This window comes from Microcaecilia unicolor, chromosome 4, assembly GCF_901765095.1.
Source record: "Microcaecilia unicolor chromosome 4, aMicUni1.1, whole genome shotgun sequence".
NCBI lineage: Eukaryota > Metazoa > Chordata > Amphibia > Gymnophiona > Siphonopidae > Microcaecilia > Microcaecilia unicolor.
Window position 1 is genome coordinate 191,563,207 of NC_044034.1, and position 12,530 is coordinate 191,575,736.

Here is a 12,530-nt window from a genome sequence, read left to right on the forward strand (position 1 = left end):
CCACCTAAAACCTACTACCCCACCACTACCATAGCCCTTTATGGGTGAAGGAGGCACCTATATGTGGGTTCAGTGGGTTTCTGGTGAGTTTTGGAGGGCTTACAGTTTTCTCCACAAGTGTAGCAGGTAGGGGGAGGTATGGGCAGTGTACTGCACCCACCACTAGATTACTCCAGGGACCTGCATGCTGTTCTGTTGGAGCTGAGTATAACATCTGAGGCTGGCAAGTAATGTTTTAATCATGTTTTTTTTTTTTTGGGGGGGGGGGAAGGGGTTAGTTACCACTGGGGGAGTAAGGAGAGGTCATCCCTCTAATTTGTGCCTTATTCGTTATAAAAACAGGTATAGCTCAAAACATCTTAGTTTTAGTCCTGGACAGTTTTGTTTTGTTCCATTATGGCTAAAAAATGTCCAAGTGTTAGGAACACCCAGATCCCACCCTTAACATGCCCCTGACACACCCCCTTGTGATTTGAATGTACTTTTGATAGACTTCATAGAAAAACATCTAAAAATTGGTTTTGAAAATACCAATTTGAACATTTTTGTGAGAAAAACATCCAAATGCAGATTTATGCCACTTTTTGGACGTTTTTCTCTTTTGAAAATAAGCTCCATAGTGTAATAAAACATAGAAATGTTTTTCACAACATATTAATAAAAATGAAAGTTCTGTAAAGAAAGGAAGCAGACATGATGGGAAGAGGGTTTAGGAATGAGAGAGTTACACTACTTTAGGAATGTTCCACTAGAGGGGTAAGGGTCTGCTGTAAGCCCAAGGGGGTCCAGTTTCTCCATATGCCAAGAAAAAAAGGTATGTCTTGAATTCAACATAGTTAAAACCTGTAGTATCAATCATCCATGCTAAAAGGCTCAGTGTACTTTCAACTCACTATTTATGTTGGCTACTCTATGCAGATTACTCCAGAGTGATTTTCATAATATGGATTGAAGACTTTACTGTTAGAACCTTTTTGAACCCAGCACAGTCCTGGGCTAAGAGTAGAGGGGACTGCTCCTGCCCTGGGCTGTTATTACCATGGAGACCTCAGGGTTTGGTGTTGTGTATGTGTGTGTGGAGGGGGGGGGGGGGGACTGGGGAGGAATTATGCACTGGGGAGTGAAGATGAGAGGAGTGACTTGCTGTCATGTCTCATTTGTGTAGTGACCATGCTACCAGATTGCCAGTAGCATGGCAACACTTAAGGTGGCATTACATACATCATACTATTGGCAGCTGTTCATTCTGCTCTGCCCAGTCATGCCCATGACCAACCTCTACCCATCTTAAATAGCTAGTGCAGGCTTTTTACCACTCTGGTTGGTTTTAACATGTGGTAGCAGTTAGTGCGAGTCTGTGCTAATGTTTACTGCAGGTAAAACCAATGCTGCTTAAGATCTGTCTTAAATTAGTCTGTAGGGTTATGTTAAAATATCCCTTTATCAAAACCTACTCAGGCAGGTGAAGGAAGAAAAAAATAAAAAATAAAAAAAAGAGATATTACACACAATCTTTGTAAGTAGGGAAATGTAATCACTAATTTAGTTTTAACTCTTTTATTTTATAAAGAAATTAGGAACGTCAGTGTTCAGCTCATCACCTACTGCGCCATTTTACAGGGAAAGAAGATTCCATAGTGCAAAATGTGGATCATCTGGTAAGCTCTGCATTAATATTTTACACTGAGGGATTAGTTATGCCTTATACTGGATTTCCTAACTTTTGACTGGTACAATGGTATTTGTTTGCTTAAAAACACTTTGAAACAGGAAAAAGAGCTCCAGTGTAAAAATGACAGCACCAAATACTAAAATGTTGGTTGCATTAACATAGGATTTCTGAACTGTTTTGCACTCATTCTGATTTTAAAAGGGTTGCTTCTGAGATTGCCAGACCAGTGCTTTGGAGTCAGACAGTAGGAGAAACATCTTTGTTTTCACCATTTTACAGCTTAGGAGTAGGTGTTTTATGGGCTCATATTCCTCAGGACTGAAATATCACATCATGTAACAATCCAGTGAAATTTACTCAGATTGTAAGTGTGGGAAACCAAAATATGCATGACTATGGTGAGAATATTCTTGGAGGAGAAGGCAGTTTTGGTTTTGCCCCATTGTATGAATGAAGATGTAGTTCTTATTTGCTAAACTGATTTCTCTAGGAAATCTACATTAATTAATTACACTTAATTCAAAAGGAGTGATCTGGTCATCCTAAGTATAAGTAACTTGTATATTTTTGAATTTTGTGCAGGACAACGTTTAGCATGTAGCATGTGGGGGATAATTAGCACAATCACAGAGTCTTGAGCTTCAAAGTTACTGTATATACTGCTTTAATTTTTAAAGAATGAATGCATATTAAAACTATAACATAACCCAGCAACTTCAAAAGACCTCATAAAGAACTTGTATATAATAATTCAACTTATAATTCCAAAATACATTTTCAATCATGGGCTAAATATATTGGGATCATTAGAAGTGGCTTATTTTAGGCAGGTCATAACCAAACACAAGACATGCCGCTCACTCAATATCTTCATCGGTCCCTTTTTTTTTAAAATTCACTATGCTGTAATAATATATTCATTTCTTCTTATTTCTTCCATATTTCCATCATTTCCAAATATCTAATATAATAATTTGCTCCTCCAACGTTCCAATGAGGCTACCTGCGTTTGTAACCGTCTCCTGACGTCACTCTCCCACAGTAGAAGCCTGCGTGATTGACGTCAGGAGATGTTACTGTGGTTGCCTCTGTCTCGCTGTCTTCGGACTCTGCATCACTGCTATTCTCCTCTGCAACCCAACGTCCCTCTCGCTTCCTTCCTCCCTCCCTTCCTTCCAGTTTCAGGCCCCCTCCCTCTGATGTTTAAAAGTCACCTTCACTTACCAAGTCAGGGTTATGGCAGATGGCAGCAGCGGTAAAATGCGTGTAGGCTCGGCCCTTCTCTCTCTCTCAGCTGTGGTCCCGCCTTTGCGGAAACAGGAAATAAGGACGGGACCACAGCTGAGAGAGAGTTTGACGGAAAGCGATTGCGGGGCGGAAATTGTGTGTGGGCTAGGAGCGGCCGGTGTAGGGCGGACCCGGAGTGTTGGAGGTATAGCGACGGGGCAGTTGAGGATGTCCAAAATTTGGACATTTCTGTGACAGGGCAGTAAAGGATGTCCAAATTTTGGACGTTTCTGCAATGGGCAGTTAAGGACGTCCAAAATTGGATGTTTCTATGAGAAAGACGTCTTTCTCATAGAAACATCTAATTTTGGACGTCCTTAACTACCCATTGCAGAAACGTCCAAAATTTGGACATCCTCAACAAACTTGGAGGGAGGGGTGGACCCTGAAACTGGGAGGGAGGGATGGACCGATAGACTGTGAAACTCGGAGGGAGGGACCCTGAAACTGGGAGGGAGTGACCCTGAAACTCGAAGGGAGGGGGGACCCTGAACTCAGAGGGCGGGGACGACCCTGGAACTCGGAGAGAGGGAGGGAGGGGACGACCCTGGAACGGAGGGGGGGAGGGAGGGGGGTTGACCCTGGAACTCAGAGGGAGGGAGGGAGGGGGGACAATGACCCAGGAACTCGGAGGGAGAGAGGGAGGGGGGGCAACCCTGGAACTGGGAGGGAGGGAGGGGACGACGACCCTGGAACTGGGAGGGAGGGGGTGCCCCTGGCACACACTCTCAATCTCACACACACACACACTCTCTTTCTCAGAGACACACTCGCACCCAGTCTCACTCTGTCACACACACACACACACACACACACACACACACACACACACACACACACACACACACACACACACATTCACTCTCTCTTTCTCTCACACAGTCAATCTCACACACACTCTCTCAAACATACACACTCCGAGGAAAACCTTGCTAGCGCCCATTTCATTTCTTCCAGAAACGGGCCTTTTTTCCTAGTTCTTCATATAATTTAAAGCAGCACTTAACTTATAGAGATGGATCCAGTGGAAATATGGAAGAAATACAAAGAAACTAATATATTATTACAGCATAGTGAAAAATCTTTTTAAGAAAGGGACCCACGAAGATATTGAATGAGAAGCAATTCTTGTGTTTGGTTATGACCTGCCTGAAATAAGCCAATTCCAATGGTCCCAGAATACATAAAACAACAAAAAAAAGAGCAAAAGTAAACCCCTAATAGTTCACAAAATAGAAACAAAAAGAAGAAAGGGGTAGACCAATGTGATTCCAAAGCAAGTGGTTTATTGAAGTATAATGGCTAAAGATGACTCGACACAGTCCTGTTTTGGCGCCTGATGCACCTGCCTCAGGAGTCAAGCATATATATTTTTTAGCCACAAATGATGACCAAAGGACAATAAGAGCAAATGTGTCCACTAAATCAGCATAAAAAATGCTGACAGATTGAATTTAGGTAAATAGCGTGTCTTTGATGCTGTTTTAGTGGACACATTTGCTTTCATTGTCCCTTGGTCATCATTTGTGGCTAAAATATATGCTTGACTCCTGAGGCAGGTGCATCAGGCTCTAAAACGTAGGACTGCGTTGAATCACCTTTAGCCATTATTCATCAATAAACCACTTGCTTTGGAATCACATTGGTCTACCCTCTTCTTCTTTTTGTTCCCAAAATATGTAGCCCATGATTGAAAATATATTTTGGAATTATAAGTCAATTTATTATATCTTTATGAGGTCTTTTGAAGTTGCTGGGTTATATTGCTGTTGACTTCTTTCATTCCCTGCAGTAAAATTATTTGTCCATCTATTGGATTTATTAAAACTATAAGGCATAATGGGGCAGTTCTGTAACTTTGCAGCTCCAGTAAGGTGCACTGATTCTATAATGGCATCTGTGGACCAAGATGCCATTATAGAATACTAGCGTAAACTCAAATTGGCGTGCCTACATTTCGGCATGATCATTTATGCTAGGTCAATGGAAGGTATAAATGGGTGCACCTAAGTGAGCATGCAATGTGTATGACTTACAGTATTCTACAAGTCACATGCATAAGATAGAGACATGCCGATGCCTCCCCCATGCTCTACCCACATTTACTCCCCCATGCTCTACCCACATTTACACCCCCCTGCAGTTAAACAATAAGGCGTTTATGCATTACCTTTTAGAATAATGTGTAACACAATTACAGAAATGACAATTTTCTCAGCACTTACGCACTAAGCATGCATAATTACTGGCGCCCAGTTATTGAATCGCCCTGTATCTGTTCATACAGGATCAGTGTGAGGGCTTGTCCTGAACACCTCAAATTAATGCGGGGAGGAGGGGAGGGTGGGAGGGATGAGTCCCATTTTAACAGGGTATCTGGTTACGGCAGGCTCAGTCTCTGGGCTCAGCTAGTAAGGGATGATGGTCCTGCTTTGTGCGGTAAATAGGGCCCATAGTCATGTTAGTAATTTGATAGGTGATGGGGTCAGTGAGAAGAAAGGGGATGCAAAGCAATTGGGGCATAGGGCCAGTAACTAGATAAATATTTTCAATTTACTCAATTTCTGTCGGGGGAGACTTTGCAACCACAACCAATTGGCTAAATTCAAATTTTTTGTCCAGTAGGAAAATGGCATTCTCAGGGTTGGTTTTTCAATGAGTGGAGTGCCAGGAGTTTATTTATGCATACACCTCCGAGGCCCAGAATCTTTCCTGTTCCTCAGGAGTGGGTCACCTTCCCATCTCTTCCCATTTTTCTCCTTTACTCATTGTTTTTTCTCCTTGGTTGCTTGGTGGCTGAAGACTCTGTCATAGGGACAGGGTTACCTGAGCTGAAATTCAGGTCTAAAGGGAGGGCCTTTAGATAAGGGCTTAATATTAGGCCTGTGATTGTGGGTTTCAACTTGGAGTTAAGGTATGGAGGTCCCTGCAAGCCCTACAAACTTTGGCTGTTATGGCGGGGCCGTTAAGGGTGCATAAAAAATATTATATAAACTGCTTTGGTTGGAACCAGAGAGGTAGTATATCAAATCCATGAACTTTTACACTTTACCCTTTACCTTCTTGTTTACTTTACCTCATTAAGGATTTCCTAGCTGTTGATGGCAGGCAGTCTACCCATATTATGGTTAGACATCATTTCTATTTTCTCTGATTTAAGCTCGGGAAGTATTGTATTTATTTATTAATACATTTCAATAAACAAAGCTACAGCTTGTTTCTTTGAGTAATTATTTGATGTACCAGGTTAATGTAATCTATATTCAGTTTTCCAGGTGGGGAAAGGAAAGAGGTTTATAAAATAGCAATGAAGCTACAAAGTAGTAAATTTAAAATAAATCAGAGAAAATATTTCTTCACTCAAAGTGTAATTAAACTCCAGAATTTGCTGCCAGAGCATGTGGTAAAAGAAGTTAGCTTAGCGGGGTTTAAAAAAGATTTGGCTAGCTTCCTAAAAGAAAAGTCCATAAGCCATTAGTGAGATGGACTTGGAGAAAATCCACTGTTCATTTCTAGGATAAGCAGCATGAAATGTATTGTACTATTTTTGGATCTTGCCAGGTACTTGTAACCTGGATTGGCCACTGTTGAAAATAGGATGCAGAGCTTGATGGACCTTCGGTCTGTCCCAGTATGGCAATGCTTATTTTCTTATGTACTATTGTTCTTATTCTACTTGCCTTTTCTTAATTGCCACCCTGGAAAATGGGTCTCATATCCCTTGTTAATGATAGTAATGCATCTCTGACACTGTGGTAATGTGACAGAAATAACAGAAAAACCATTATTGGATTGTGTCTTGATGTAGAATCACTTACATGTTTTAATGGAGGAGAATGCATACATGGGCAACTCTGTGACTGCAGCCTGTTCAATGCAACTGGATCTAGATGCCAGACAGGTGTGTGGAGGACAGTAATTTGTATTGTACTTGGTCAAAATATGTCTGAAGATTCTATTTTACTTACTTTATCCTATTTTTCAAAGGTCTGAACTAGAAGAGATGAGCTGGCTCAGATTTTGTGATCTGTAAGTCAGCTAGTAGAATGCAGATTGTTTTGGAGCAGAGCTGTAGATTTGCCCAATAGGTTCAACCAATCCTGAGTATACTCCATTGTATAGAGGGATGTATAGTTCTGATTTTTCTCATTGCATTCTTAATAAAAAAAAAAAAAGCACAACTGGAAGTCCATGCATGCAGTGAGCTAAACTCAGGATGAAATAAACCTGTTGGGCAAAACTGAAAACTGATCATTCCCCTCCCTGCCCCCTTCAATATCTTGCTAATTACAATCTGTGAATTACAAATTATTAATCTAAGGGATTTCCCTGGACCCAACCAAGCATTTTTCATAGGTCATTGGAATGTAATACATCCCTACATCCATAGGAGCCAACTTTTCAAAATAATTGGGGGTGCTAAGCCCAGTGGAAATAACCCTTCCTTGGACACATACAAGGAATTTTCTCAATATTGGGGGTGCTCAAGCACCCACAGCACCCACAGAGTCGGCTCCTATGCCTACATCTACCAAAGAAAAGTGTGACTAAGTCAGGAAAGAACATTCTCCCTAGTTTACATGTCATCTGTCTGGAAGGGGGGGGGGGGGAGTAAAAAAGTATTCCTTTAGCCTGATAGGAAACAAGGAGTCATTGCAACTAACCAAGCAGCACATCAGACTCACCAAATACCTGCTGAACAAAATATTTAAGGAGGTCTTAAAAGTCTTGTAGTCTATTTCTGGCCATAGAACATGGGACAGTGCATTCTACAGAGCAGGGACCAAATAGAAAAATATTGAGTGTCTGGTTGACTCCAGACTGGCCTGGTATGGTGTGGGCTGCAATAGGTACATTTGTGCCCGTCATAAATAAGTGACCTTTTGTAAAATTACCTTCCAGTTTTATATAAACTTCACAATACCTGTGTTTTATAATCAGACAAGCTGTTAAGCCCATTAAAATGGGGAAGATTTTTTTATTTCTGACATATAATGTAAACTTTGATGAACGTAATGTGTAGTGCTTGAAAGGGTGTGGGAAACAGTTGGGGGTACAGAGAGAGTGAGAGTGTGTATATGTGTATGTGTGTGAGAGAGAGAGAGCTGCTAGGAGTCCCTGTGATAGTGGAGGGTCATTTGCTCCTTATAGCCAGTTGTTTGAGGCAGCAAAGCAGGGCTCGTTTTTGAGTAGCATGCCAACCCTCCTCCATACATCTTCCTGTAACCTATATGGGGTATGGTGCGGTATTGTTGGACTTCAGTGAGTTCACTGTATGTGTGTTGTGTGTGAGCGACGTGCCTGGGATCCATTCCCGGCGTCGCTGTCCCCCTGTGTGTGTGTGTGTGTGAGAGAGAGTGAGTGAGTGTATGTGTGTGTCTGTGTGAAAGAGAGAGAGAGTGTGAGAGTGAGTTCAGAGAGAGATAGAGACAAAGTGTGTGTGTGTCTGTGTGAAAGAGAGAGAGAGAGAGAGAGAGAGTGTGTGTGTGAGAGAGAGAGAGAGAGAGTGAGTGAGTGTATGTGTGTGTCTGTGTGAAAGAGAGAGAGAGTGTGAGAGTGAGTTCAGAGAGAGAGAGAGAGAGAGACAAAGTGTGTGTGTGTGTGCGCAGTCACAGACACAAAGCTGCCACGTTAGTCATTCCAGGAGGGAAACTTTTTGGCCAGTCCTGGTTTTAAACTTACATCCCAAAGCAGTATAGTATTTGTAGTCCATGATTTTATCCATTGAAATCAGTGCTGCAGGTCCCATCATGCATCATGAGAATGGCAAAAATACAAGACCATCCAAAGAGGTCTTCCTCCTGGAATGGGTAACTTCACAGTGATGCAGAGTCTGTGCAGACTGTCTCTCATCTTGCCATCTGTCCTCTATTTATACACATCGTCTGTCCCCCTCCCTGTCAGTGCTTACAGTGTATCGCCTCACCTCCTCACTAATAATTAATGGTGTCTCTCCCTCTCACTACTGCTGCTTCTCTAGTTATACAGTGTGTCTCTCCTTCCCTGTGTGGTTAATCTCATCTATCCTTCCCTCCTCTGTTTATACACATTCTCTGTCTCCTTCCCTGTCAATGCTTTCAGCCTCACCTCCTCTGATAATAAATGATGTCTCTCCCTGTTGCTACTGCTGCTCCTCTATTTATACAGTGTCTCTTTTCCCCTGTGTGGTTACAGACTGTCTCTCATCTATCCTTCCCTCCTCTGTTTATACACATCGTCTGTCTCCCTCCCTGTCATTACTTACAGCCTCACCTCCTCTGATAATAAATGATGTCTCTCCCTCTTCCTCCCAGTTCCAGGGCGACTCCCCCCCTCCCTCCCTCCCCCCGAGGTCGCCACCGGCCTTCTCCATTGAACTCACAGCGCCTCACCTCTGAAAGTGCAGCAGGCAGCGGCAGATTGCCCCCGTTCGGGCTTCCTTCCCTCTCTGTGTTCCGCCCTTGTGTGACGTAAGTTCGGCTAGGGCGGGACACAGGGGGGGAAGGAAGGCCGAAGGGAGGCGCTGCCGCTGCCTGCTGCGTTTTCGGAGGTGAGGCGCTGTAAGTTCAATGGAGAGGGCCCGGGCCGGGTGGAAGGGAGCCGGCGGCGACCTCAGGTGGGGAGAAGCGGCAACCTCGGCGGGGGCGCAGCGGCAATCCCAGTCGCTGGGGTGGTTGGTAACTGGCCTTCTGCCCCCCCGTGATGTGTCATACGCTCCATCTGGAGACCCGCAAGTTCACCCGGGCTCTGAGCAAACCGGGCACATTGGTCAGAGGCTAGAGCTTGCGGCGTCGATGTCGGGGAGTGACCTGTGTTGTGACGCATACGCAGAACAGCTGCGCTGTTCTGCGCATGCACAGCACGTCGGTCACTCTTCATTTATGTAGTAGGATATATAATCTTAATATTGAATTTATTCATCCATTTCAAGTATATAATACAGGATCTGAAAGAGATAATATATGTCGCACATGGGGACAATACCATTTTGAAACATTTGATGGACTTTACTATTACTTTCCTGGAAAATCTACCTATGAACTTGTACGACAGAATGAATTAGATGAGCAAGGCTTCTCAATCCAGGTAAGTGGATGCTTGTATTCACATTTACTTGCTGCGGAAATCATCACCCGTTTTATGTAACATAAAAAACAAAACAGCCTTAAGAAAATGTAATTCTGTATAAACTGGATGTATCTAGTAAATCTGGTATTAAGAGGCCCTTTTACTAAGCTTTTTTAAGTAGCTAACATGGGGTTTACTGCAGCTCTGTGCTACTGTATCTTGCAATAAAAAGGTAACTATTGATTTAAAAATCCTACATTAGCTGCCTAAGGCAGGTGTGGGCGGGATTAGGGCATGACATTAGTGGGCAGAGGAATGACCACCAGAACTTAACTGGTTAAGCCGATATTCAGCACTAACCAGTTAAGTTCCTAGCAGTTAAAGGTAGGACCACTATTTATGCTTTCCTATTTAACCACTCAACCAAGTGCTGAATATCAGCGTTAACCAACCATATCATATGATATAGCCAGTTAGCCACAATCTTCCAGATTCTATATATTGTGCCTTAATTTCTGCACAGAAATCAAAGCATATTCTATAACAATGCGTGTAACTTAATTGGCTAACTAGCTAATCAGCACTGTCAATTGGATGTTAACAAGCAATTATCAGCACTAATTAGCATTAATTAAGATTATCACGCAGAACTTGCTAAGTGTAAAAACATAAGTCACATACCAGCTTATTTTCGAAGGAGCTCGCTGGCCATCTTCCGACACAAATCGGGAGATGGCCGGTGATCTCCTGAACCTGGCCAAATCGGTATAATCGAAAGCCGATTTTGGCTGGCGCCAACTGCTTTCCGTCGCGGAGCCGGCCAAACTTCAAGGGGGCATGTCGGTAGGGTAGCGAAGGCGGGACGGAGGCGGGGTCACGAGATGGCCGGCTTCGCCCGATAATGGAAAAAAGAAAGCCAGCCTTGACGAGCATTTCGCTGGCTTCACTTGGTCCCTTTTTTTCAGGACCAGGCTTCAAAAAGGTACCCCAACTGACCAAATGACCACCGGAGGGAATCGGGGATGACATCCCCTCCCACCCAAAAAAAAAAAGAAAAAGAAAAAGAAAAATATTTTTTTGCCAACATCTATGCCAGCCTGAAATGTCATACCCAGCTCCCTGATAGCAGTATGCAGGTCCATGGAGCAGTTTTTTGTGGGTGCAGTGCACTTCAGGCAGGTGGATCCAAGCCCATCCCCCCCTACCTGTTACACTTGTGGTGGTAAATGGGAGCCCTCCAACCCCCCCCCTGAAACCCACTGTACCCACATATAGGTGCCCCCCTTCACCCATAAGGGCTATGGTAATGGTGTAGAGTTGTTGGGGAGTGGGTTTGGGGGGATTTGGGGGGCTCAGCACACAAGGTAGGGGAGGTATGCACCTGGGAGCAATTTTTGAAGTCCACTGCAGTGCCCCCTAGGGTGCACGGTTGGTGCCCTGGCATGTCAGGGGGACCAGTGCACTACAAATGCTGGCCCCTCCCACGTCCAAATGCCTTGGATTTGACCGAGATTGAGATGGCCAGCTTCGGTTTGCATTATCGGCGAAAACCGATGCTGGCCATCTCAAAACCGGCCATCTCTGACATTTGGCCGGCCTGAACCGTATTATCGAAATGAAAGATGGCCGGCCATCTTTTTCGATAATACGGTTCGGGACTGCTCTTTGCAGCGCCGCCCATATAGATGGCCGGCGCCCTTCGATTATGCCCCTCATAGTTGAAAAGGGGGCATGGCCATAGGCGGGGCGTGGGCATTTCTAAAATCTATTCAGATTGTTATAGAATACACCCGCTCTCTTCCGGATTCTATATAGCAAGCCTAGCATTCTGTGCCAAAATCCAAGTGTATTCTATAACAACACACAAAACTTAATTGGCTTAACAAGCCAATCAGCGTTGTTATCAGCACTTAACAAGCAATAATGAGCACCAATTGACAGTAATAAATCGCTAAGTAATGCACAGCGCCTAAATTTTAATGTGTGCTGGCAAAAAAATGTGTAGTTATTTATTTATTTATTGCACTTGTATCCCACATTTTCCCACCTATTTGCAGGCTCAATGTGGCTTACAGAGACCTGTTATGGCATTGCCATTCCAGGGTAAAAGATACAATTGGTGTTACAAATGATCAAGGATAACAAAAGAACTAATCAGATAGTTATAAAAAGAAGATATTCAGGGAAGGGTGGAGTGGTGAAGTGTTATAATTAAGCTATGGATTCTCGAGGTAGGCTTTGTTGAAGAGATATGTTTTCAGAGATTTGCGAAAGTTATTTCGTTAGTTGCTTTCAAGCTAGTTGGTAGTGCATTCCACAGCTGCGTGCTCGTGTAGGAAAAGCTGGTCGCATGTGTTAGTTTGTATTTTAATCCTTTGCAGCTGGGGAAGTGTAGATTAAGAAATGTGCGGGCAGATTTTTTAGCATTTCTGGGAGGGAGGTCTACAAGGTCTAGCATGTAGGATGGGGCATCTCCGTAAATAATTTTATGAATAATCGTGCAGATCTTAAACATGGTACGCTT

The 12,530-nt window shown here is 43.4% G+C and overlaps 1 protein-coding gene across 1 annotated transcript in view; it reads left to right on the forward strand.

The window, feature by feature from the left end:
* OTOG (otogelin) overlaps positions 1-12,530 on the forward strand; it is a 706,015-nt gene that overhangs the window by 104,526 nt on the left and 588,959 nt on the right. Inside the window, 3 exon segments of the mRNA XM_030202446.1 lie at positions 1,571-1,658; positions 6,768-6,860; positions 9,870-10,024. Of these exon segments, the coding sequence (XP_030058306.1) occupies positions 1,571-1,658; positions 6,768-6,860; positions 9,870-10,024 (336 nt within the window).